The 27,274-nt window shown below is 43.9% G+C and overlaps 1 protein-coding gene across 7 annotated transcripts in view; it reads left to right on the forward strand.

The window, feature by feature from the left end:
- ARHGAP17 (Rho GTPase activating protein 17) overlaps positions 1 to 27,274 on the forward strand; it is a 282,860-nt gene that overhangs the window by 221,739 nt on the left and 33,847 nt on the right. For 5 of the 7 annotated variants that reach the window (XM_069209704.1, XM_069209702.1, XM_069209703.1 and 2 more), the window contains exons 16-20: positions 6,681 to 6,843; positions 11,139 to 11,372; positions 13,632 to 13,742; positions 24,168 to 24,340; positions 25,109 to 25,729. In XM_069209704.1, coding sequence (XP_069065805.1) covers positions 6,681 to 6,843; positions 11,139 to 11,372; positions 13,632 to 13,742; positions 24,168 to 24,340; positions 25,109 to 25,729 — 1,302 coding nt within the window. The remainder of the gene's footprint in view (positions 1 to 6,680; positions 6,844 to 11,138; positions 11,373 to 13,631; positions 13,743 to 24,167; positions 24,341 to 25,108; positions 25,730 to 27,274) is intronic. The other 2 variants (XM_069209708.1, XM_069209705.1) reach the window with 1 other exon arrangement.

The raw sequence follows: 27,274 nt of genomic DNA on the forward strand, positions 1-27,274 counted from the left end.
CACCCATAGCCCTCTTCATGCTACCCCTTGGTGCTGTGCTCACTATATGTAGTAAGCTGGCTCTGTATCTACTATACCAAATGAGATATAGTGTGAACAGAGTCCAGGGGTTTCCCAGAGGCTTCACAGAGGCAATAATAGATAATACTAATGCTCAATTTGTGGTAGTGTGGGCGAGCAATTGGACTTATCAGAGGGTAGTGTTAAGCATCTGTTATACATACACAAGCAATAGAAGAAACACACACTCAATGACTTAACTCCAGACCAATAGGAATTTATATAGAAAAATATGTTTTGTTAATTTCTTGAACCACAAGATTCAGTTTGCAGGTAAGTACATAAAATGTAAGGTACTTTGCCTGGTTATAATCAGAACTTTGAATAGAATCAACAATATATACAGTTTTATTAAAAAATGACAAAAAGCTGTTTTAAATGTGGACACTGCAATTTTCAACAGTTCCTGGGGGAAGAAAAGATTGTACAGTTTTGCAGGTAAGTATTCAACTTATAGTTCCTATCTCCAGGTTTTAGGTAGTCCGTCATTAGGGGTTCAAGTTAACCCCAAACACCCACCACCAGCAACACAGGGCTGGTCAGGTGCAGAGGTCAAAGGAGAGCCAAGTTAACGTGGGCTCCTATGGAGATGGGGGGGGGGTACTCGGAATCGGGTCAGCCAGCAGGTAAGCACCCGCGACTCGGAGGGCAGACCATGGGGGATTAGAAGAGCACTGGAGGGGCCACAAGTAGGCACCAAACACATACCCTCAGTGACCGGGTGCAGGGTGCAAACAGGACATGGGGTTTCCAAGGCAGGTCTATGGGGCGATCCAGGGGGGTCACGCAGAGGCTGCAGGTGAGGTCCGGGCGATGTAAGAAAGTAGCCTCTTTCTAGCATGGTTAACCCCATTTTTGGCCTGTTTGTGAGTGTTTGTCAGTGTGTTTTTACTGTCTCACTGGGATCCTGCTAGCCAGGAACTCAGTGCTCATAGTTTATGGCCTATGTGTGTTGTCAGTATGCTTAACTGTGTCACTGAGGTTTTGCTAACCAGAACTCCAGTACTTATGCTCTCTCTACTTACCAAATAAGTCACTATAGTTTAGTGACTCCATATTCCAATTCTGATTGGCACACTTGGACCCCCTTATAAGTCCCTAGTATATGGTACCTAGGTACCCACGGCATTGGGGTTCCAAGAAATCCTTATGGGCTGCAGCATTTCTTTTGCCACCCAAAAGGAGCTCATACAAACCTTTCATCAGGACTGCCACTGCAGCCTGAGTGAAATAGTGCACACACTATTTCACAGCCATTTTCACTGCACTAAGGTAACTTATAAGTCACCTATATGTCTAACCTTTGTTTACTGAAGGCTAGGTGCAGAGTTATTGTGTGTGATGGCACCCTTGCACTAGCAAAGATGTCCCCACGTTGTCCAGGGCCAATTTCCCCGACTGCGTGAGTGCGGGGACACCATTATAAGGGTGAACTACGTATATCCCAAATCTGGCCATGTGAGGTGTCTAAGATCATGGAATTGTCTCCCCCCAATCCAAATCTGGTATTGGGGGGCCAATCCCATGCACCCTGGGGGCTCTATCATGGACCCCTAGTACCAGCTCTCTGAGGTTTCCACTGCAGCCCCAGCTGCTGCCACCTCACAGACAGGTTTCTGCCCTCCTGGGACTGAGCACCTCAATCCCAGGAAGGCAGAACAATGCATTTCCTTTAGGAGTGGGGTGTTACACCCTCTCCCTTTGGAAATAGGTGTTACAGGCTTGGGAGGGGTAGCCTCCCAGAGCCTCTGGAAAATGCTTTGAAAGGCACAAACTGTGACCTTCTTGCATAATCCAGTCTACACCGGTTCATGAACCCCCAATCCCTGCTCTGGCGCGGAAATGGACAAAGGAAAGGAGTGTGACCACTCCCCTGTCCATCACCACCCCAGGGGTGGTGCCCAGAGCTCCTCCAGAGTGTCCCTGGTGTTATTCACCTTGGATTCCAAGGTGTGGGGACCCTCTGGCTGGAGATATCTGAGTGGCCAGTGCCAGCAGGTGACGTCAGAGACCCCTCCTGATAGGTGCATTCCTGGGTAGGTAGCCAATCCCCCTTGCAGGGCCTATTTAGGGTCTCTCCTTTGGGTGTTTCCTCAGATTGGGTTTGCAAGATTCGTCCAGGACTACTCTGCATCCTCTGCTTCAGCTTCTGACCTTCGGATCAACCGCAGACTGCTCCAGGAACCGCTGTAACTGCAACAAAGTATCCAGGACGACTTCTGTGACCTGCAACTTTAGCTCCAGACAGCTTTTGCAACAGTTTCTAAGGTGTGCATGCTTTGAGGACTGCCTGTCTTCATCCTCCACCAGAAGAACCAAAGGAATCTCCCGTGGAGTGACGGAGTCACTTCCCTGCTTCTGCAGGCACCCTTCTGCGATGACACCGATACTCTGGGACTCCTCTCCTGGCGATGAGCATGCCCCCTGGAACACAGGTGGTGGACCGAAGTGACCCAGACTGTCCAAAAGTCCAGCTGTCCAAATTTGGTGGAGGTAAGAGCTTGCCTCCCCTTGCTGCGACATTACCCCTGTGCACCGCGTCTTTTGCAGCTCCTTGGGATTCTGTGCACTTCTTCCAAGAAACCTTCATGCACAGCGTAGCCCAGGTCCCCAGCACTCTATCCTGCGCCGGACAGCTCTCTGAGTTGTTCTCTGGCAGTGTGGGACCTTCCAGTGTAGTGCTGCAAAAACCGCACTTTGCATCTTCTTTGTCCCCGTGTTCTGGGCCTCCCGTGGGTGCTGCCTGGTCTTCTGAGGGCTTTCTGAAGTGCTGAGAGCTCCGTCTGTCTCCTCAGTCTGAGTTGAGACCCCCAGGTCCCTCCTGGGTCAAGATAGCTCCTTTTTTATGCAAACCGCGTACTTGCTTGACCCAAGGCTTGTTGGCGGAATCCAGCGATGCAAGCAGCCTGCATACAACAACTCGACGAGGGACATCTCCTGCACCAAGCTGGAACCCGCAGCCGTCGTCTTTAGTGCACTTCTGTACTTTTCTTCTGACCGGAGAATCCACTTTTACACATTTTTCTAGGTTGGGAGGGGGTTGCTGTCCTTCCTGGATTCTTCTTCGACTTCTGGACTTGGTCTCCTCTCTCCACAGGTCTTCAGGTCCAGGAATTCATCGTTTGTTGCTTGCAGTCTTGCTTGGTTCTTGCAAAATCTCTTATCACGACTTGTAGTGTGTACTGAGGAAACTTTGCTCTGGGGTGTGGTACTTTACTTACTTCTGATGTTTTCCTACACTCCCAGTGCCCCTCTACACACTACACTTGCCTGGGGGGAATTTGTTAGTCGCATTCCTCTATTTTAGTATAAGGTTTGGGTTGCCCCTAGGCCCATTGCAATCTGTTGTATTTTCTACTGTTTGCACTATTCAATGACTGTTTACTTACCTGATTTTGGTTACTAGTGTATATATTGTGTATAATACTTACCTCCAGAAGGAGTATTGCCTCTAAGATAATTTTGGCCTTGTGTCACTAAAATAAAGTACCTTTATTTTTGGTAACACTGAGTATTGTATTTTATTGTGTATAAGTACTGTGTAACTATAGTGGTATTGCAGGAGCTTTGCATGTCTCCCTGTTCAGCCTAAGCTGCTTTGCTACAGCTACCTCTAGACAGCCTAAGCTGTTAGAACACTGCCTACATTTAACTAATAAGGGATAACTGGACCTGGTATAAGGTGTAAGTACCTTAGGTACCCACTACAAACCAGGCCAGCCTCCTACAGGCGGTGTCTCGGGCACACAACTGGTCGGACAGGGAAGAGGGCCGCCTGCTGGTCGATGCTGCACTGGGGGTCAGGTTCTCCAAGGCCTGGGGGCTGCGGTTGCAGTGGGTCCTTTAAGCGTCAGATATCTTTGTCCGGAGCTCGCAGTCAGGGGGGCCCTGGATTCTCTCTTCAGGTGTTGTCGTGGAGGTTTGGAGGGATCAACCCAGGGTGGGCTCTTGCTCCCAGCACCTGGGGACCCCTTCTTGCTGGGTGCACCACCTGGATACGGGCTGTGGGCGTCGGGTGCACAGGGGTCAGGATTCGAGTATCTGGAGTGAGGTGGGAGTCCTTAGCTATAGGTTTCTTTGGGACAGAGCCGTTGTCCTTGGGAGTTCTTGGTCCTCTTGAGTGCAGGGCAGTCCTTTGGAGTTGGCAGAGGTCGCTGGGACTGCTGGACGCATCGCTGGTCGTCTTGCAGGTTCTTTGAAGCAGGAGACAGGTCGGTAGGGATAGGGCCAAAGCAGTTGTCGTCTTCTCTGCTGTGGTTTTCAGCTTAGCAGTCCTTCTTGTAGGTCGGCAGGAATCTGGTGAGCTGGGTTCAGGGAGGCCATTAAATCCTAGCTTTAGGTGTGTGTTGGGGGTCAGAGGGCAGTAGCCAATGGCTACTGTCCCTGAGGGTGGTTACACCCTCCTTGTGCCCACTCCCTTTGGAGAGGGGACACATTCCTATCCCTATTGGTCCCTGTCCTCCAAACCAAGATGGAGGATTCTGCACGGAGGGGGAGAGTCACCCCAGCTCTGGACACCTTAGGGGTGGTCACTCCCATGATTTTCCCTAATTTTCCCACCGGACTTACTGCCAAAAATGGGGCTTCGTCCGGGGGGTGGGCATCTCCACTAGCTGGATTGCCCTAGGGCACTGTAATCCGAGGCTTGAGCCTTTGAGGCTCGATGCCAGGTGTTACAGTTCCTGCAGGGGGAGGTGGGAAGCACCTCCACCCAGGACAGGCTTTGTTTCTGACCATAGAGTGCAAAAAGGCACTCACACCATGTGGTCAGAAACTCGTCTGGAAGTGGAAGGCTGGCACAGACCGGTCAGTCCTACACTAGCAGTTGGGCTAACATACAGGGAGCATCTGTAAGATGCCCTCTGCATATTGTGCTGAGACGTTTGATACCAAACTTCCCAGTATTCAGTGAAGCCATTATGGTGCTGTAGAGTTCGTAATGACAAACTCCCAGACCATATACTTAATATGGCTACATTGCACTTTCAATGCCTAAGAATGGACATAGACACTGTAGGGGCATATTGCTCATTTAGCTATGCCTTCACCTGTGGTATAGTGCACCCTGCCTTAGGGCTGGAAGGCCTGCTAGAGAGGTGACTTACCCATGCCACAGGCAGTGGTTTGAGGGCATGGCTCCCTGAGAGGAGTGCCATGTCGACTTTGCCTTCTTCTCCCCACCAGCACACACAAGTTGCAAGGCAGTGTGCATGGGCTGAATGAAGGGGTCCCCTAGGGTAGCATAACATAATACAAGCTGCAGCCCTTAGAGACCTTCCCTGGCCACAGAGCCCATGGTACCCTGGGTACCTTTTACAAGGGACTTAACTGTGTGCCAGGGCTGTGCCAATTGTGGAAACAAAGGTAACGTTTTAGGGAAAGATCACTGGTGCTGGGGCGTGGTTAGCAGGGTCCCAGCACACTTTCAATCAAAGTTGGCATCAACACTAGGCAAAAAGTGTGTGTGGTGTGGGGGGGGGGGGGGGGGGGTGGCGCGGGGGGACGCGGTAACCATGCCAACAGTGGCACTTTCCTACATTGTTATACTATATTAAGACATTCGTTGCTGCATCGGTAAACACCTGGGATTTTGCACCTCAGTAAGCTTAATTTGGTAGGCCTCTAGGTGAAGCTCTGGCTGTCTCTTTCAGACACTTATCGCTAAAGTATCCCAAGACACATAATGTAATACCACACACACACTCTTTCTCTCTCTTTCCCTCCCCCCCTCCCCCCGGGAGTGTGAACATTCTGAAAAACGTTGTCCTCACTCCTACTTACCCTTCTTTAAAGACGAAGATGCCCTTAAATCGTTACCTTTTTTAATTTGTCATATTTTACTGGTTTATTTGCTAGGCCTCAGTAAGTAATACTTTTGGTGTACAGCCCACTGAGCGCTTTCTGGTAATACTGCACCTTATTTAAACAGAACATTTTAGGGCAATCCAGAAAAGGTTCATTGGATAAGGAAAAAAGCGGATAAAAACATCCCTGTTGTTAAGATTTGCAGAGCAGCTACCTGGAATTCAGTTAATAACTTAATAAGGGCCCTATTGCCTAGATTCTGACTCCCGGATGAACCTGCAAGGGAGCCAATCATTCTTGTGCCAAGCATTTATCTGTGGCTGTCTGCCTTCATTTCACTCAGTAATTTTACACTTCTTGATTTAGAAGATGGGCATGCACACATTATTCAATCAAGCATTCTAGGGTGCCATTGAAGGTCCCATAGTGAACAGGGATAAGTGCCTTGCACATAATCCTGATTCTCTATCATGTAAATCTTGACTTAACTTGTGTACAACCTGCTCTTTTTCTTGTGAAACCTAGAAAGTGGATCCAGGTGAAGAGCCCCGAATTAGGATAAAACTGCCTTTGTTGAGGTGCACTTGTGATAGAGGGTGAGAATATAACATCTAAATCTAAGGACAACAGAAAACTATTTATGTATTTAACTATCGAAATGTCTCACGGGACACTCATCTGAGTAGCCATGCGCTCTACAAAAACCCAACAACATACTTATTTCGGCATGTACGTGAGGTTTTGCTTGGGTAGCGAGCATATGCAGCAATTTTGAGGATTGAAAGTAAACTATATCTCTTTTTATTGTTGCCCAGAGTTGGACTTTAACGTTTCGGGGGATTTTACTTCCGGAGCATCTGCCATGAATGTTAACCATTCATCCCACGTTGGCAATGACTTTACCTATGAGTCTGGAACACTGGAGAAGAAGAGGCCTGTCAGCATGGCTATAATGGAGAGCGATATCAAAAACAGCAGGTATGCAAATGGTGTGGTTTGTGCTTGTAGTTTCTATCCTGTTCCAAGACTGCTGAAGTGAAAAGCATAGTGCACAGTTAAGTATTTGGTACCAATAACCTACATGGGCATCCCAGAATACATGCTTAGTAATTCCTTAAACGCCCTCATGCCAGATGAGTAGTTTGAGGTTATACCTGTGTATTGGTGCAGGAATATATTTGCTCTCACAAAGGTCTGTCTTGGAGAAGCAAACAGGCCATTCACCCCTTTCTCGTGCCCACTGTTCAGTTAAGTGTTCTTTCCCAAGTGTATTTTATGAGTAATCTAAGTGCAGAGAGACATGTTTGCCTCTGACTGGCAGTGGGTGATTCCTAAACATACGCATAGTTTGGGAAAGCTTTGTTCTGAACTCCCACCCCACGGAGAAAGTCAATAAAGACATTGGCAAATGCAAAGCTCACATAAATAAACTGTTATTCTTGTATTTGGTGCTGTTTGGATACAGCTTGCTTTCCTGAGACGCCTTGACGTCTCCCGAAAGATTAGCTGGTAATATTTACGCTGCTCATACCACAAATGATCAGCTAATTCTTGCAGACTGATTTGTATCCAGCCACACAGCCTTGACAACATTGTCTGACGTACTACCTAAAGCCATTTTGAGATAGTAAGGGTATGTTAAATTAGGTGACAAAAGGCATATGGGGTCCTAGCAAATAGCTTTTTATGTCTTCCCTAAAAATTAAAATATTATTTGAAAGTAGATAGGATTTAACACCTCATGAGGATTATAAACTATCTGAAGACCAGTAGTATCCATAGTCCCTTTACAAACGTCAGTTGACAAGACACTTAGGGCCAGATGTAGCAAAGGGTTTTTCCCATTCTGTGTCAATGGGAAAATACATTCGTACATATGGCCCCTAGTTACAATCTAAACCCAAAGGACAAGTGAAATTCAGTACATATGGTGAGCTATGCAAGCATAGCTTCACTTCCACCCATTGAGCTGCTCATGACCTCCCGCATGTAAGCGAGGATCTTACAAATAATAGCAGTAATTACATTACCTGTCACATCATCCGTGACGTCAGTACATTAATTTCAGTGGCAGGAGTGGAGTACTTGTGGCAGCTACTAGATGCATGTGTGCATAGAGAAAAAGGTATGACACAGTTATACTCATTAGTAACACATCCTCAGTCATAAACTGTAGTTGCAATATGGCAGTACTGTTTGCAAAGGGGACTCAGAAACAAAGATCTTGTTTCATCGTTAGGAAATAGATATTTAAAAGAACAAGAGGTCCAAGTGGCAATTTTATTATCAATGGTGTCAAACGTGATGATGTGATATATGATGTCCCCCTGATAATATCGAAGATACCATATCTATGTCATCAGTGTTTCTCAAGAATAAAGGTTTCTGCATTTACATTCGTATAGAAAAAAAGCCACCAAAGGGATATTTTAGGCAAAAACTTTAACCTTTCTTAATCTTATGGTAACTGTACATGAATGGTATCAACCACACGTTCATGTCAGGCAGGCAGGCCCAAATATATCACCGAAACTTACTTAGAAAAAAAAAAAGAAAATTCTCAAAAAGAAGTGTTTGTCATGTTTACTTCAAAAAACTAACTAAAAACTTCATTGATGAGCATTTGATATACATTAAGATAACTCTTGCATCGAGTCCACTACTAGCTACTTCACAAATTAAGTGTCTTCTGATTTACAATCACGCATACTCTGAATTGGATGAGTGATCCAAACAAACTCTGTTCGCAAGGGTGAATCAGCACTTGCATGTCTTTTCTTGATAAAACTTCTGAACTTCGGTCTTATATTTTCTTTCGTAGCACCAGTCTCCCTGCCCCAAACCAGGGCTTAAACAACTCTGTGCAATTACGTGTTAAGTAAATAGGATATGGTGTAGGCCCAATGTCAAGCCCCGGGATCAAAACACGAGGCATTCTTGTGTGTTCAGATGGTGGTGTCATGGCTGGGATATCAGTCTTGGGTCAGCTCTTGCATTCTGTGATGTAGACTTAAGAGCTCTAACAAGAACACGGAGCACAGTCAAACCTGCAAGGTGACTTGGATCCTTATCCCCTTAAATGTGTAATTACTTTGCTCAGTTGTATTCCCATCTGTAATTGAAAGACTCCCTCAGTGATTTTTCTCCCCCCTGTTGTGGCAGCCCAAGGAAGGTGCACAGGTAACATGTCCTGCTGGTTGTCTGCGTTCTTCCCGTTCTTTCTACACTTTGCATGCAGACACTGAGTGCCAGCACTGCTGTGTTAGTAACCTGTAGTTGTTCTTCATATCAGAAGTAGCACAAACCAGCCAGTGTGTGACCAATGCTTAGCTCACAAGGACATATCAAGGCCCTATGGTGAAATCACATTGGAAAGGTCACATTTATTTGAGATGTTTGAAAGCGGAGATCTTGTGAACAGTCCTGTCTAGAACATTGTTTGACTTGCAGCATGGATTCAGCAGCACGTCACAGGTACTGTTGGGTTTCATACCTAGGAGTTAATCCTTGAGGAGTCCATGTCCCTCACCCTTATTCAGAACATTACATTTAGTTCCCAAGGTTCTGCGATTGAAATCCACACTCTGGTTCATTATTAATCACATGATAATCATCAATGAGCTTTAAAGTTAAAAATGGGAGTGATTTAAACTTAGACCTGCAATGAGTATGTTTAAAAGTTACACCAGCAATGAGCCTGTGAAAAACCCACACCAGGAAGAGGCTGGATTAGACACTTGGGCACAGGTGCGCGCTTATAAGTTACATTGGGATTGTGTTTGACCTCACTATGAACAGTGTCTGCTTGGAAGGTATATGCCGTTTACTCTGGAAATTGGTGGGCTTATAAGTTTTGCTGTGTTGGGTGTTCTTAGAAGCTATGCTTTGACTTAGTAAACATGCTTGGAAGCTGTACTTCAAAGGCCCTTGCCAAGAATGGGTGTGCTTAGACTGTGCCTGAAATGAGTTTCGTAGAAGTGACACTAGACTGATTAGACGGTACAGCAAATATTGGCATATTTAAAAACTACATAGACTTTGGGTTTGCATCAGTGGCACACAAAGTACTTGGGGCTTCGCGTGTACATAGGAAATGGGTGTGCTTCGAAGTTGCTTTTGGAATGGATGTGCTTAGATGCTATGCTTAGAATGGGAGTACTGAAAAGCTAAGCCTCTTGGCCCCTAGTGCTATGTTAATGTGCATTCCCACTTCTCTCACTCTCATTGGATACTGTACTGGAACAAAACACCAAGCTGTCAGCAAGCAGTCCACTTGCTGCCTTCTTTGCATACTGATCCTAGAAGATCTACCTCACCTGAAATAAATAAAGCATGCTCCAAGTGAGAACTTGAAGTACTGGTGAGCACGAAAGGATTAAGTATGGCTCAGTTTCAACAGCCATCCATTGGTGAGTCTATAGCACACTCTGTCAGTGTGATGGGAAGTGCACAAGATTATGATGGAGATACCAATAAAAATATGAAAACAGTATTCCAAAAAAGCAGGACATTTTATCTACAGAGCTGTGTATGGGTTTAATGTGGAAACAAATTGTCAAGGTGACAGTGTCATTAACTAGAGGATGGCACATGTCTTGTAGATACTGCAATGACTTTTTGAATATTTTTTGGATCCGCATGCCATGCACTGAATGGAAAGCATAGCAAGCCTTGGAATAAAGGGCCCATGGAAGTGCATTTATGATGCTTAAACAAAAGTTGAACACTCATTTCTTCACCTGGCATGATGTAGCAACTGCAGAGGTATCTTGAACAGGAATCTCCAGTGCCTTTTTGATACCATAAGATAGGTAGTAGGACATTGAAAGAATTGGTAAATAATTGCAGCCCATGATTAGAAAGGGTAAGATAGTCAGCTCCTACCATACCGAAAGACATCAGCTTGGTATCTGAGGATGAGCACTGAATTTTCCCTATTTGGTTAGATTACCAACATGTTAAAGTGATGCATTCCCTGGTTTGTGATTCCATAAAGGTATCTCTTTTTATCCTTTCAAAAAGGCGTGCTCCTAAAATGGCACTAATGTCACTAATTCTGCTCTATTGTTATTACATCCAGACTGCCATGGTCATTTTAACATGTGTGTTCTAATCAGGCCAAGAACATGCTGTGGCTGTCCAGGTTCCTGCTGGTGCCCAGCATGGGCTCTTGGTATCAGGCGTGGGCAACGATATCCCGCTTCAGATTGTGGTGTTTGCTGTGTCTCCCTATGCTTGCATGTGTGTGCGCTCACTCTGTCTTCTCTCTGTAGCATGGGGATGAAGGTTTTGGAGTTCCATGTGAATCCTCGGCGTACCGGCACTGTAAACCGCAAGCACACGTCCCCAGCTTTCCAGCCGCCCCTTCCACCCACCGAGGCTGGCTTGCCTACGGAGGCGCAGGCACCACTCGCTGGTGTGAATGACACCACTGTGGCAAGTGCCCCTCTTGTGCCCCTTGTTGGCTCTGCAGACCCGTTGCCCAACCATGGAAATGAGGAGCCCAGGTAAGGAGAAAAGCTTGCACCAGCAGTGGGGAAAAGGTGACTCCTGAGATCTCTAGCCAACTTACAAAAGGTATAGGAGTATATGCCACTTCTGACAAACAGTAGAACACATAGACCTTTTTTTCTAGAACGGATGCAGTGTCCGTGTATTCACACTATCAGTATGAAATGGGAGCAGTTCATTGGCACCTGAACCATAGTGAGAGCTCCCGGCATTCAGAGCCAAAGTCTGAAGTGACCAACCTATGCAGCAAAGATCCTCTCCCAGGCCCAACACCTTTCCTCCTTTTAGGATTGCTCCTCCCACCGCAATAGTTTCTCATTCTGCATTTTTCATTTAGAGTTTGATTTAGAGAAACTCAGTCAACTTCCGGAGTATTTACTTTATATAAATTGTCCTATTCTATTTGCACGAAGGCAACAATGGCAACATCTGTTCATACAAGGCCTCATGTCATATCTGCAAGAGTGCCCAGTCATGTGGAGAGAAAGCTGTGAAACGGCAGAGATTTGCTATTGGGTGAGCACTTGGATAAACGGGCTGAGCGCGTTGACGCAGATTCAGAGCATTCGAAGAGCCTTGGATTCAAGAGCATTAGAAGAGCCTTAGATGCAAATAGAAGTATGCAAGTGGGTAACATAAGTATAGACACTTGCTTTCTCACAGGAAAGTGAGTGTACACATCTCATGAAAACCTCTCCTCAGCAGTAACTTCACTAGAGTCAGTTAGATGGGGTAGGAGACTAACTTTTGTGCATGCACAGATGCCGCTCTGCAAACCTACAACAAGATTGTTTCACAAGAATGAAGCAACATTATCTGCCACAGAGCCACGTCTATGGTACATGAAGAGGATGATCCATTAAAACAGAATGTCCGAGCAGCTAGCAGCTGAGACTGCTTGTGAGAGGAGCATGTTGAGCAAGTAGACATTAACTTACCACATTGGGTCATTGCTCAGTGAAAGCCATACAGCAGTCCTTTAAAGCCTCTCCATTTTATATTATATTCCTAGTTCTTATAATCCAGGGCCATTTAAACCATTTCCATCAATTAATTCCCTAAAAATATGCTTTATGTTCAAACCGTCTTCCTTCAAGCATTACATGTCCTGGATAGGGCTGACTCAGAGTTGCTGATCACCCAGTATCCTGAAAGTGCTCTAGTAAGTTATCACTATGGTTCAGTTTGTGGTTTAACAGCCAGATCTTGCGTCTGGTTCTAAGGAGAAACTGCTTTACGCTGCTGCTTCACAAACACAAGCGTGCTCCATGAACACTTAGGACTGAGAAGCACGTTTTGTGTTGTAAAGCAGTCTCAAAGATGGTGGCCAGTACAGCACCCTCGACAAAGAAACTATTGCAGCTTTATGAAGGTATAATGCTAAACAGGGTGCCTTTTCAATCCCTGTTGCTCTCTTTCTCTCTGCTGGGATGCCCTTAATATCCCAGTGCTCAGCTTTGCTGGGTCTCTAAATATATTCCACACTCTCTGTGCAGAGATGTCCTTCACATCCTTTGTGTTCTGGATGTGGGGTACGGCCCTACCCATTTCCTTCATCTGTATTATGACGTCCTTTACAGCCAGTGTGTTCCAGCTGTGCTAGTAGACAATCCATGTCTCTTGGGCAGAAGAATCCATCCAATGCCTTGCATGTTAACTGTGGTAAGGAACCCTTCACTCTTGCTGCTGTAGTTGTGCTGGAACGTTATTTACCCCTTTAATACTCTGGTTGTTTCAGGGCACCCTTCAGTCCATGTGACAGCGATCTTTTTCACTTCCCCATGTTCCAGTTGTGCTCCTTCCTTGCTCATGTGCTGTGCTGGGATAATTTCCATGTTGGGTCTGTACCAGCTGTGCTGGGACCTCTAACATCCTGTGTGCTCTGTCTGTTTTGGCAGTCCATCATTTACTCTAATAGTGCTGAATTGTCCTTTACATACACTACACACCTGGCTGCATTGGGATATTATCTGCTATAGCCATGCCTGGATGTCCTTGCTACCCCTTGGGCGTTGGTTATGCATGAATGTCCTTCACAGCCCTTGTGCAGTGATTGTCTTGGAAGTTCAGTACAAATCCTTTGCACCCACTGGGCCCATGACACCTGTGCTAGATCTGCTGGTGTGCATTCATAGTCCAGTGGTGCTTGAGGCATGTTTCCACGCTAAGCTGTTCTGGAAGGACTTTCCAGCAGACAACACATCTATCTCTCTAACTTGACAGTACTTCTCAAAATACTTTTCTACTGTTTACAGGCTCCATACTTTGATCAGTTCCAGTAACACTCTTTCAGGCGTGCAGCTTGTAAGGGGTCACCAAAGGGCTGCCTCGGAGGGAGGACGACCTGTTATTCAAGGGGATGTCAGGTATTTATTTACAAATATGTTCTGATGACGGGTGGTGGAACCTGCCTCCTCTTTTGGTCCATCTTTTCCAGTGTGAGCAGGAGATACTGTGGGATTTTCTTAACTCACTTCTGTCGCTGGCAACTGATCTATTCGGGCTTTGCTTTTGTTGTTATACTTAAACGCAGTAATGTATTTGTCCTCTTGTGGCCCTTGTGGTGAAACTGCTGCTTTTGGTTCTCTTATATTACTAACCACTAACAACCTAGTACCGCCTTGTTAATGAAGCAGAAACTGCAGCTTATAACACTCACGCATTTCCTTTTTCCTGTATGGTCACACCGCTCCTGTGCACAGATGTTATGTCTACCTCAGTTTCCCATTTTCTGGCTCTGGTTCATACTTCAGTATTCTTGATGCACTTATGGGCATTCCCTAAGCTCTGGGATTTCCCCACTTCTTTTTAGCATATAAGCAATTTTGGACCTTGTATTGGGTCAGCTCAGCCAGCCACTTAACCCAGTTTCAAGGCAGTTTTTTTGTGTGGCAAATAATTGTTGCTATCTGACCTTCATAAGGCCTGTTTCAACTGTTCCAGCTCACTCTACATTGAGATTTATCATGGTGCTTGAGAAATTACCTTCAGCTATTGTGTGTCAAGGTTACAGGAGTGTTACTGCTGAAATTAACTTGAACTGGTAAGCAACTCAGATGCAGTACTTCAGTAATAATTCGAAGACTGCATCCTCCATTTTATTTTCTTCTTTTGGGCGTTCCAGGGTAGTATGGTGGAGACTAAGGAGTATGCTTTATAATTATCTAGGTACCAGTAGTAAGTGATCTTATTTTATAGTATCCTCTCCATTCAGTGTGGAGGAGTGTGAGAAATTGGGTTGTCGGTTGACTGGGGTGTGAGCTCTGGTCAACCAAGTGCCACACTCCTTTGCAGGGTGAACCACAAAAAGTCACTAAATTAACCTGTGCTTAACCCTGGGTAACTTGGCACAAACAACAGTGAGACTTAACTTGGAGGCAATGTGTAATGTATTTATGCAGTACACAGAGAGCAATACAATGTAAACACAAGACAAATCCAAAACCAATTTAGAAAAATAGAGTAGATATTAATAAATTGACATCACAACCATCAAAATCCAATTATTAGAGCCAGAGTTATGAACTTTTAAAGTTAAGGTTGAAAAACAGCAAGTCCTCAGTTTTAGAAAATGGCCACCTGGGCAGCCTTAGCTCTACCACTAAGGGTCCAAGAGTGGATGAAGACCTCTTTGGGGCTCAAGACTCACTCAGGCAGGGTCCAGGTACAGGTTCAAGATGGTGGGGGTCCGTTATATTCCTGTGGCTCTGAACAGGGGTCCAGCTAAACTAGCGCTTGGAGTCACCTCTGGCAGTCCTAAGTGCAGGTGAAGATGCAGGGCTGGCCTTTGAAGGTGCAAGGCAGGCTCCAGGCACCAAGGCAGCAGTCAGGCAGAGTGCACACAAGGTCACAGCAAGAGGCAGTCCTCTGAGGGTCCTTCTGCTGGTCCAGAAGTAAACTAAGGAGTAAGTCTGAGAGGCCTATTTTCATACCTTGGTGCCCTGCTCCTAGACGTTGGGAGAAGTTTCCAGAAGGGTTCTATGAAGTTCCAGGAGTTCCCTGCCTCCCCTGTCCTGGCTCCTAGCTGGCTGCACTGACATACAGGGACGCCTATTGTTTTGTGGCAGTCCCTCATGTGTAAGTGGGGCTGTGTTTAGCTCCCCCGTCAAGTTAATTAATGGCCCATTCAGGATCTGCCAATCCCACTATTGGGAGACTGTCTGGGGTGAATTCACAAAGTCTCAACTGTCAGTTACACCCTGTCATGTGACCTAAGGCAGGCTGAAAGCACAGAGGGCTAAGGGCAGGAAAATGTCAACTTTCTAAAAGTGACATTTTCAAACTTGTGGTGATAAATCCGACTTTACCACTAAAGAGGGTTTATAATTACAAGTTTATAGATACCAAACATGATATAACTACAACCTCTGGTTTAGAGATTACATCTTATTAACTCTAAGAAAGAATTCCCAATGTTATCCTATGGGAGGGGTAGGCCTCACAGTAGTGAAAAGAAACCAATTTGAGAGTTTTTCAATACCAGGACATGTAAAACTAAAAACTACATGTCCCACCTTTAATTACACAGTGCCCTTCCCCTAGGGCCTACCATAGGGGTGACTTATATGTAATAAAAGGGGAGTTTATGGCCTGGCAGGAGGTTTTAAAAGTCAAGTCGACACAGCAGTGTGACACTGCATTCAGACATGTTTTAAGGTGCTACTTAAGTGGGTGGCACAAAAAGTTCTGCAGGCCCACTTGTAGCATTTAATTTACAGGCTCTGGGTATATGGGATACCACCCTACAAGGGACTGGCATGTAAATTACATAAGCCAATCAGGTATATGCCAACCAAATTCTTTTTTAGGGAGAGAGCACAAGCACTTTAGCACTGGTTAACAGTGGTAAATTGCACAGAGCCCTAAGTCCAACTAGCAAAAATCCACCAAAAAGAAGGAGGAGAAAGTCAAAACATTTGGGGGTGACCCTGTAGAGAGAGGGATATTTCGACCAAGTGGCTACATTGCTATATGTCTCGTAGGTTCTACCTGCTCTGATTTTGAGCAAACCTGTGCTTCTCCTTCACGAAACCCTCCCCCAATCTAGATTCTGGTACATACTTTTTTTGTCAGTTGATCGGCATGTTGGGAATTCCAAAGGCCACATGCTGCCAGTTCCTCCTGCAATTTTCTCTACAGAATTTCTCAAAATGGCTTTGTTTGCCTTTTTGCATCAAAGAAATGACATCTGCGGTGGGGTCCTATCAAAGTCACCTGCTCACTTCTGAAGGCCTCCCAGGCACATTGTGGAGACACTGATATTAGAAAATAAATAATATGGGATAGGGATTCAAGTCATGTGTTCTCACATCATTTGGCATTCTGTCATCTTTATTACGGACTCCGTCACATGTTCGTCAGCAGCGTTGTGCCAAAATTCAGCTAATATCTTTCAGTACTGTAGCTCTCAGCTATTCTTGGTTCCGACTCAAATTATAAACCTAGAGATATTGTTTTTAATATATTTTCTGTAACCTCTTTTATACTTATCTCTGCCTTGGAATTCTTGCTGTCACCCAGGAGCACAAGCCATATATACTTTGAGCAAGAGTCCGTAAATAGAACCATGGCTGGATTGAGGCTCCTTGTTCTAATCTCTCATGCCATGCTTCTTCCCTCTCCCTTATGTAGGTTTTATTTGACCTTCTTGTTGTAAACATCTTACAGCAGCCACTGATACCAATGGAATAGGCTGAAGCAGAACGCTGCTGATATTGTGACCTCCTGCGTGATCCTAACATGAAACTTGCCAGGTCTGCTAGACCCGTTCTGGCAATTGTCAGACTTCACCTCAACCACTGCAAATAATTTTATAGCATATTTTTTCTTAAACATGTTTATCTAATCTTTAGCCTCTTCTCAGAATTCCTGTAGGCATCCGCAGGCAAATTTCTAATCCTAATGCAATGTATGGAAATATTTCACTACACTTTTCTAGACTTTCGCCCTTTGAAGAGGACAATTTTCGCACGAGTTTCTTGTAAAGAAACTACAATGCACAAAGATGTTCTTTTGGACGTTTTACCACATGAAGCTGAAGCCACATTCTGTATTATTTGCCAAACTATTGGCCAACAAATTCAGATCACTCAAAGAGGAGCCGACTTTGTGAGCATCTGGCCACCATCCACAATCTGGATGGAAGTGCCAAAACGTAGGCGAATCGAGGTAAACCTTAACCCATTGGAATTTAACTACACTAATTATCTCATAACTCGTTATCATGAAAACAGATGCTAAGCCACGCTTCTGTTCCAATTGTTTCCTTTGCACATGCCAGCCTACTAAGAACAAATGGTTAATTATTCACAAGTTCTTTAATGATCATAAAAATCAATTGTATATAGTGCCTGATCCCACAGTTGTTGCCACTGTGCATTGCTCTGATATCAAGTGTTTATATTCTTTTGATGAATATTGAAAGAATGAATGGCTTTCAAATCACTATTAGCCCTCACATTTGGAAATATGTATACTAGCAATTGCTTCGGGGTTTTATTGAGGGGGTGGGGGGTGAGAAAGGCAGCCTCTGAGGAACTGCCTCTGGCACAGGAAGGAGTGGGTATGCCTTGTCAGTTTTCCAGAGACACATATAATATTGTTGTCTCTGAAATTGTCATCCTGTCTTGAAGTAAAACGAAATCCTAATTCTCAAATACAGTGACCATGAAGTATTAGATCTGGCAGCAAAGCTGTCAGTCACCTTTGGAGTTGTCAGAATTGCCAAATTGTCCTCTGTCAGCTTCACCATGCCCCTCACAAAAGGGAGCTCAATTAGGCAGTGGTGTCTAGAACTGTCAGGAATGAGTGAAAAGGAATAAAAAGGCAAGTTGATATTTTTGTCTCCTGCCACCACCACATACTTTAGTATCCTGCTTGGAGAAGTGTCTGTATACTCTTCCTCTTTTCCCCTTAGACTTCAGATATGTCAGAAACTGGCAAATTCCATGTTAAGCGATCAGGCCCTTGCACATTTTAGTTCTTACCTGTCCGCTTGATACTTTATCAGAGGCTGCAACTTGCTTCTGGTAAGAAAGCAGAATGTCCTGTCCTTCTTGTGTCTGAAAATAAGAACCTTGGTTACAAAGGAACAGGACACTGAAAGGAAATACTCTAGATAGCTTCTGAGCCTTTTCCTCCCTGTTCCGGAGGATAAACATCTGCATCAAGGAGGACTATCACAAGATGGATGGTGTCTTGTTTTCTTCTATGCTTTTAGCTTGCAGCTGTACTGCTCCTGCTAGACTGTCTACACAGCCTACCAGAACTACAGCAGCATTGGTTTCCATTCACCAAGCAGCATCGGTGAGGCTACTGTAGATGCCCGCTACATGCAGTCCGTTTTGGATGCCTATTCTAATAATCCAGCTTAATTGGTTTATGGGTTCTGAGAATCATGAGTCCCTACAGTCTAGCTGTCAGTTGTTGTGTTTTTCTTCCCTTTCTATGGAATCTGTTCATGTGATTTGGAACCGTAGAGAGACAGATTTCGTGGTAAGATAGTTACATCTCTCCTGTTACAAGCATCCAACATTCATCCATTACCATCATCACTTACATATTAGGTCACTGTTTCCATGTGCTTTGTATAAAATCACCCATTCCTTTAATGTTTGAGGCAGTCAGTCCAACCAGCTGTTAAAGGAAACTGAGGTGGACATGTAGCTTTAAGCCTGAGAGCGAGTACCCCTGTTGTATGTAAGTCTGTCCAAGCATAGTAGTGGCTTCCCACTGCTTTATAGTTTTAAATCTGATCTGGAGAAGCAGTTTCTGGTCCTGGTACAAAGTGGCATATGGTCAGTCTCTTCTGAATTCTCATCCTTACTCTTTATGAATGGAACAAACCAGCATGATGCATGATGTAGGTCTGCTCAAGGTCACTACCTTCTTAAACCTTGGGATGCAGCGCATTATTTTTACAATTTTAATTTCTTGCGGGTTGAGAATCACAGGTGAGTAGAACTAGTAGAACTAACTGTAATACTGCACTCTCTGAACCTGTCATTACTAAATCCCCTAAAGCCCTTTTGAACACAACCCTGCTCTCTAGAGGGAACCAAATTTAATATCGCTGTTGCTTCCAGTTTTGGTCATCCCCTGCCAGGTTCTATAATTCCCTTCATTAGCAGGAACAAATTGTTTCTTTGCAATATAATTTCAGTGGAAACTTCCATTTAAAAGTCTGCCACAAATGTCATAGGTTAAAAAAATGGAAAAAACTGAAGAATGTGTTCCTCAGTAAGCTAGGCAACTGAGTTCATGAGTGCATTATTACAGATGATTCATTCCTTTGACTTTTTGAAAGATACAGTTCTCCCTTCACTGATGCATGACAGAGCTTCACAACACTAAGAAAGAACTGAGAGGCAGCATTCGCCTAATGTGAAATGTGTGCTTGTTAGATGGGGATCTAGAGGACTCTGATGCTAAACCTGGCAGCATCAAGACACAAAGTGCGCACATCAAGAGTGAAGCAGGCCTAAGAGTAAATTCCTGCAACAGGTTGAGGAAGCGTGTATAAATCCAAAGACGAGCTTTCTGCGCCCTCGCTTCCAGGTGTATTTGCATGAGCCCATGATGATGTTACTACTTTGCACTAAGCTTGAGAGGTGAAGTAGAAGTTCCATACTCTTGTACAGTTTCTGTCACAGGAAAACCTCCAGGACCAAGAAAATGCACGAATAGTGACTCAGGAGGCCGCAGTGGAAATGTAGCATTATGCTTTAAAAAACCAGTGGGGTCTTACTGAGCTTAGCCTTATCCTATAAAACCCAAGATGAAGAGAAGAAAAAAAGTTGAGCTAATGAATGTCACTGTTTTGCTAAACAGAACAAAGGCATAAGGAACCAACAACAGTTAACATTTTGTTATGCCTAGTACCTGACAAAATTCTAAAGGAGTGCATCATGCAACAATGTGTAACTGAGTTACATGCATGTGAGATCATACCACTTCAGTGGAAAAGCATGTCTGCTACTCGTCCACAAAACCCTAATATATCCTAGTAAGAGAGGTCATAGCATTCAGTAGAAAGACTATTAATTGGCTAGCAAACTCTAATATAGCTAGCTCCAGGATTAACTAAATAAGCAAGACCACATTTGGAACTTTGTGTTATTAATCACCCATGTATTGCCAAGTGGAACCTCCTCCTAAACTGTTTAATGCTAGGGGAGTGGTACCTTTGCCAACAGAAAGTTTTCACAATAGGAGACACCTGTCAAAAACCTGGCTGCTGAACAAACACTTATGTGTCCGTAGTACAAAACCTACCTTAGACCATATCTTCAGTGCTAGATCTGACATAACTGACTCTAACTACCTCTTGCTAAACCATGTACACCTTGGAGATTAAAAAAAGGTTAAGCTAGAAAAATCTGTTTCCTTTCCTCCATCGTGACAGTCCGCGCATGCACCTGCTTCTCATTCATACTAATCTGGTGCTTCAAAGATGTGTGGTGAAGACTATAGTCAACTTCAGAAACAGTGAATGAGGAGTACCATCCCCACTGAGAAAGGACTGCATCTACCAGACTATAGACCACCATCAGAAAGTGCAAGTTCATAAAGGAACCTGTCACCTGGAAAGATGGTTACACTCCGGTCCAAGTGAATGGAGTGTATCCCAGGGTACGCAGCTTCACCCTGCTATTGGAAAGATCCTCATATAGCAAAAATGATGTCCAGAGGCGGGATGGCCAAACCCTCCAGTAAACCTAATTCCGTTAGAATTCAAGCTTTGCTTTAGCCTAATTATGCAAAAGATTAGCTAGTACTTAAATGGATAGAAAGGTCTGTGCAGCTGTAGAACCTCTATGCAGAATTCTTATTTCTAACTAAGCTTAAGTGCGCCATAGGAATCTGTTCTTCTGAATGTTCTAAAGCGGACAATTGAATACCCAGCGGAACAGTTTCACTTATAGAATCTTTGCATTTTAAGTTAAGTTGTGTGCTTATTCAGTTATCTGGATGTGGATGTGAAGTGTGGTAATTCTTTGAAGAGATACGAAAGGTCTTTATCATACCACCAAGGTAATGTCCAGCTTCCATCAAAAATAATAAAATGTGCATAAACACAAGTAGGTTCTGACCATCCAAACCTGAAAAAATAATCCCACAAGAAAGAAACTTTGGCCGAATCTGCCAAGTGAAGCAACACATCTGAACAGTGGTTATACAAACGTTAAAACAAATACCTAAGATAACCACGTGCCAGCCCTTTCGAAAGAAATCCAGTCTGACCTTGAGTAGCCTTCAGCATCTGCTTCTTCTAGAAAGCTAAAGGGCATATCTGATTCTTGAAACTACATTTAAAGTGTCGTTTGTGCTTTACTTGCCTTTTAGCACCAGCAAGTTATTCAGCAGAGGTTCTCACTATACAACAATAATAATGAGTTGCTAATTGTTCTTTTTAGGACTTTTGATAGCGGGGACTCTAGGACATGCTATGAGAAGACCACTCAGTTTAATATTTTCCAAGGTCTTGACCTATTCTGCAAGTTGTTGCTCAGTAGTCTTCTAATTGTGGAACTATGTAATTGAATTATCCTTTTTATCTGCAAGTCTAGATTTCCCGGTTTGGAGCACGGCTGTACACTGAATCCAGGCAGTCTACAGTTTTACATCCTAGTTTGCTGTTCCGTTTCCTATTTTTCTGACTAACCTTCTAAGCCTCTGCTCATATATAAGTATGTCATGCACGGGCCTGCTTCTTCTAACGCATGGTAAGCACAATTGAAATCTGTATTTCTTTTTAGGTTGAATTTCTGGACTGAAAGGGCATCTCTGAGCTGGAGGCTTGTGATGTCTTATGCTCTACATGGTAACCTTGTTCCCCCAGTTCATTGTTTTCAGTATAGAGTTGCACCTGATAACCCACACATTTGCGTCCTGGAGGATGATGTATGTCATTCTCGACCTTGAGCTCCTTCAGACTTCCTTTAGTAGATCTGCTTGAGGTTGGGCATCAATTTTGTCACACTGGTAGGCAGCTGTGTCCCGGCCTTCAGCTTGGACACCCTTGAAAAGAAAAGCACTTGTACATACTTTATGCCTTTTTCTGAATATTTAATTTTCACGCAGTTTACTCATCTCGGAAACATCCAATCTGTCTTGATCTGGAAAGCATTTAGTACTCCCAAAGGGGCAATAGGAATATTTCATCTGCAGAACTGCTAGGATGAATGCTATGAAAGTGCATTTGTGTACCGTGACTCCAATTCCTTCTAGTTTTCGCTCACAACAGAGATCAGAAAAAAGACTGAATAAAGAAAAAAAAAACATTATTGAATAAATCATCCTCTGAAGCAAGGAAGGAGAAAAGAGTAATGTGTAGTATGCAGAAAGTTAAACATCAGAAATAATATTCCAAAGGTACCTTCTTCCTTTAAAGGATTAATTCCTGCAAATTTCTCATACCGTTTACAACACAAACAATAAGCCAAGTAACAATTCATTTCTACCATCCGTTCTAAACATTTCTGCTGAAGAAACATGTGGCCAAAACATGCTGCTTGCCTGGCCCGTCATTCCAGTGATGTTAGTAAAGACTTGCACAGAACATCACACAACTGCCTAGTAAATGTCTGCAGTTGGATCTCCATAGAGTAAAAGTTTCTGAGCTCAGATTCTTACGGGGGTGGAAGAGGAACACCTCCCTTTCGGCCAGCTCATAACCAATCTCAATTTGGAACACAAAGCACCTGGCGAGGATCTGCCTCTAACGGGATTAACATTATTTATTGCAGAAAACCCCGCAGACATTGTTTTTCTTTTTTTTTCTTTGCTGTCCCTTTGCAACCTCTTTAAAAACTCTCCCTGATCCAGAGTCTATGGGGCCTCTCACTTGTTGATGTTTTTGTGGTGCATTTGAAAAAGGGGTCTAAAGCCACACAGTTGTGGTCCAACCAAAGACCACCATACAGTGCATGTGGGAGTCCAGGAGATAACTGGCTCTTGAAGCCCAAGGTCTTGGGTGGCAAGTGTGGATGAGCTCCCAAAAATCATAAATGTTGATAGGAAAATGGTAAGAAAACGTGAAATAAAATTATACTCTGTCCTTATTCAAGTCTTATTGGTGGTCACAAGAAATTACACGAACATTGTAGGAGCTACTGTGTAGTATCTGGCGAGCACCTCCTTGCAGCCTTGTGATTGAATATGCTCTGCTGCCCTGTAGAATGCCATTATGTATTTCTACATTTCTACAGTCTGCGTGAAGAAATGCCCCCAAAAAAGTAAAAATAAACACAAAGTTACCTCAAGGTAAGGATGTCCACAGTTTCTGTGTAACATACGTGCCAAAACTAGAATGCCATTTTTGCAGAAAGATTACATCCTTCTTAGAATTCAATACAATTCAGAGAGAAGGGTGGAATGCACTGAAATAGAGACTTCTAATGTGACATATGAGGAAATGAAAGCAAACCTGGTTCTCTTGGAAACTTCTGGGCTTATGATTTACTTGCTCATACCACGTCTTTTGTGAAATGGCTACGCCCAGTTTAATTGCTATGTTACTATTCCCCATAGGGTCCAAGTGCCTCTTTTTCTTTAGTTCTTGATTAAAAACTTCAATTTTTCAAAATATTCTACCAAAAGAAATCACCTTTGGAGTTTTGATTGGTGAGTTGGACGGTAAAACTTCTCCAACTAGTTAGTCCTGCCTCCCTTAACAGGGAGAAACTTTCAACATGCCGGGTTGTCTGCCTGCTACACATTGTTCCCAGACTGCAAGATGCTTGTGTATTAAGTCATAAACTGTAAATACCTTACCATCTTTTACCTTTCAGTGCATTCAAGTCCAAAGATTCCCCCTCTTCCACCACGCCTCCTCCTTTACGCAATGGGATACCTGCATCCAGCTCAGTCCAAAGCCAATCGCAGTCACTGGAAAGCTCCAGCAAACTCGGTGTGGGTCCAGCACAGACCTCCGGTGGTCCAAGTCCCCATATGGCAAGAAGAGGTAATCTTTACACATTTTTATGTGCCTTTTGTGAGTCTTTTAGGTTTATCTTTTTTATTGAAATTATCCTACGCCTTCACTATTGCACGTGAAATTTATCATGCTTCATTCATTAGGCAACCACATGAGGCACCCCGTTTCTTTATATGTTTTTAAAGATGTCTATTTTCACGCTACAAACAAAACCAGCCCAGAGCTATGTGTATTGTCTCTACCTCTAGAACTGAGTTTGTGCTGTAACTTGTATTTCTGAATGTAGTGTGTCTAGGATATTTAGTTTGAAATAGTGATATTGTTCTTTTAAGTAGTGCTAGACTTCGGGCTGAGCCTTTGGCATTCCAAGTTAATAAATGTAATTAGTTCTACAATTACGCCAACTATATGTAAATCAATGCTTCTGGATGCAAATGCTGAGGATGTTTAGCTCAGTTAGAAGTGGATGAGACCAGTATATTACGACCTATGGAATCAAGATATTCTTAATTTTATTAGAGTTGGTTTCAGTATTTGTTCGGCAGAAGCGTGTGAGTGACAGCTACCCTAGGAACCGAATTTCCTGTTAAAATCAAAATATCACTGCAGGAGAAGTTACAAATTTTTTCCTTTTGTCGATCGATACGTTTAGTTGTACGATGTATTCCAGATTACTATTTAAGGATAGGAGATGAAGGGTAAACTGGATTAGCAGTGGAACTCCCAAGCAATGAAAACCTGGTTAAAGGACCACATGTATGTCTGGTAATTGGTTCCTGTTTCTTTCCTTCCTAGGTACCAAAAAACCTGCCCCTGCACCACCAAAACCAGTGAACCTCCCACCACAAGTACAGCCCGGAAACCCCAGCTCAGCACTCCCACTTAACCAGCCTCCCTCTATTTCTCCAAAACCAGTCCCAAGAAGTCCCTCTCCGCCCAGTCAGCACGTGGGTGCAGCTCAGTCCCCATCTTATTCCTATGGATCCTTACCACGAAGGCATTCTGGCAATCTAGCCCCCATCCATGCTCCAAATCACCCTCCACCCCAACCACCAACTGTGGCTACTCCTCCACTGCAGGCAAAATCTAACAGCCAAGCAGTCCCACAGCCCTCTGTGCCTGTCAGCAATGAATCTAGCACAGAGCAGACCACCAACACTCCACCTCAGACTCCAACTCTGCCAGACACCCCACCTCTAGGGGTTCACCAAGCCAACTCTCAGGCATCTCATATCTCAGCTACAACAACAGCCAACACCGACCCATCCCAACCTTCTACTCAGCAGACTGGCACGCTGCCTAGGCCAAGGCCTGTCCCAAAACCAAGGATCCGGCCAAACGTCCCTCCTCCACCACAGCCACCTGTTCAGAGTGCCACTGGAGAGACGCTGCCCCCATCTTCAAAGATAGTAACTGGTGAGTTTATTCAGTTGTTAATATTAGTGAAAGTACATTACATCACTGTGCTCTCAGGAGAGATTTCTCAAGCAGGAGTACTATGTTTTGTTATTTTTCCATCATAAGGTGTTTACTCCATTTCTTAGGTGGCTCACCTCACCTCTGATTAGCTAAAACAGCCTGTAGCTAGGGCCCATGCTCCAGAAGTCGGTGTCTCACAAACTATATCAGCATCATGTTGGAGCATGTATTTTCAGAGAAATAAATCTAATTTTGTAAATTTTTAGCTGGTTTTGGGTCATTTTCTATGCATCGATAAGAGGGTTCTACCATATGGTTGGTGAGGAATAGGCCAGTGCGTGTGTCTTTGGACTGGCCTATCCGTTTCCAAGCCCCAATATTAATTGAGCACAATACCCAGATTCCTGAAACTCAGGCTAGTAAAATTGACCTTGTGCTGTATTTCAAACCTTGGTTATACAATCCAGCAGATCTGCTGTCAGTTATTATCAAGTCCTCCAAGAATTGTGCTTTTTCCCTTTTTCTCTCTCTCTGTCTCTAAAGCCAGTGAAAGTTAATTTTAGTTCATAATTTGACAGATCTTTCTTCTTTTCAGTTTGAGCCTCTCTCTCTCTCTCTCTCTCTCTCTCTCTCTCTCTCTCTCTCTCACTAGTGATCCACAGTTACACATGGATTTTGTAAAGTTAGTTGTTTGTAAAAACATCTTCTATTAACTATTGGCCAATTTTTACTGTACTTCTGCTGAAGATCCTGAAGCTGGAAATTTAGCAACAGTTCAACTGCAGACCCATTGTAAGACTTATCCCCTACCTTTAGTGATTAGCAGTCAGGATTGAGACCCCACAGGGGCACAGAAATAGCCTTACCCGTAATTCACTGGAGACTGCCTGATCCTTTATCTGGATATCTTTGATCTAACCTCTTTTTTCAGGGTATAATTGATGAGGTCTTGGAGTGTCCAACATAGCCAAACTTTAGTTTGCTTCCTTCCTGGCCAGTAAATTGTCCAGAGTTCATATCTACTCCCACTATATCTCCAGTGACAGGTGGTTCCCAAACGGGTTCCTGCTTTCTGTCTTCTCTTTTTAATATCTGCTGCCATTAAACCAGTGTCTGCTAGAAATTGAGGGGTCAGTTCACAACTATGCAGACAATAGACAATCTACCTTTTAAACTTTGATTTCCAGGAGCATGCCTTTTGTTTTAATTAATTTATTCTTCCTATGTCACAGAAAAAAATTGCTTAAAGTGGGGAGTTTGGATGAGTAAAAGACAGATTTTCAACTCTTGGCCTCAGTGAATAAATTAAGTAAAGTGAGACCTAGATGAGAAAATGCAACTTTAACTGTCTATGTGGCATTGTTTATGTCATAATGTCGGTGATCATAAGATGGCAGTGGAGTACTAGCTACCTTCTCTGAATTTCTCAGTTTCCACCTAGAGGCCTTTCTCTCAAGCACCCATCTTTATCAGTACCCTACTTTTACCTCATGGTGATTGTTCTCAACATCATTCTCTCAGCTGCTGCAGATTGTCCAGCAG

This window comes from Pleurodeles waltl, chromosome 10 (assembly GCF_031143425.1).
Source record: "Pleurodeles waltl isolate 20211129_DDA chromosome 10, aPleWal1.hap1.20221129, whole genome shotgun sequence".
NCBI lineage: Eukaryota > Metazoa > Chordata > Amphibia > Caudata > Salamandridae > Pleurodeles > Pleurodeles waltl.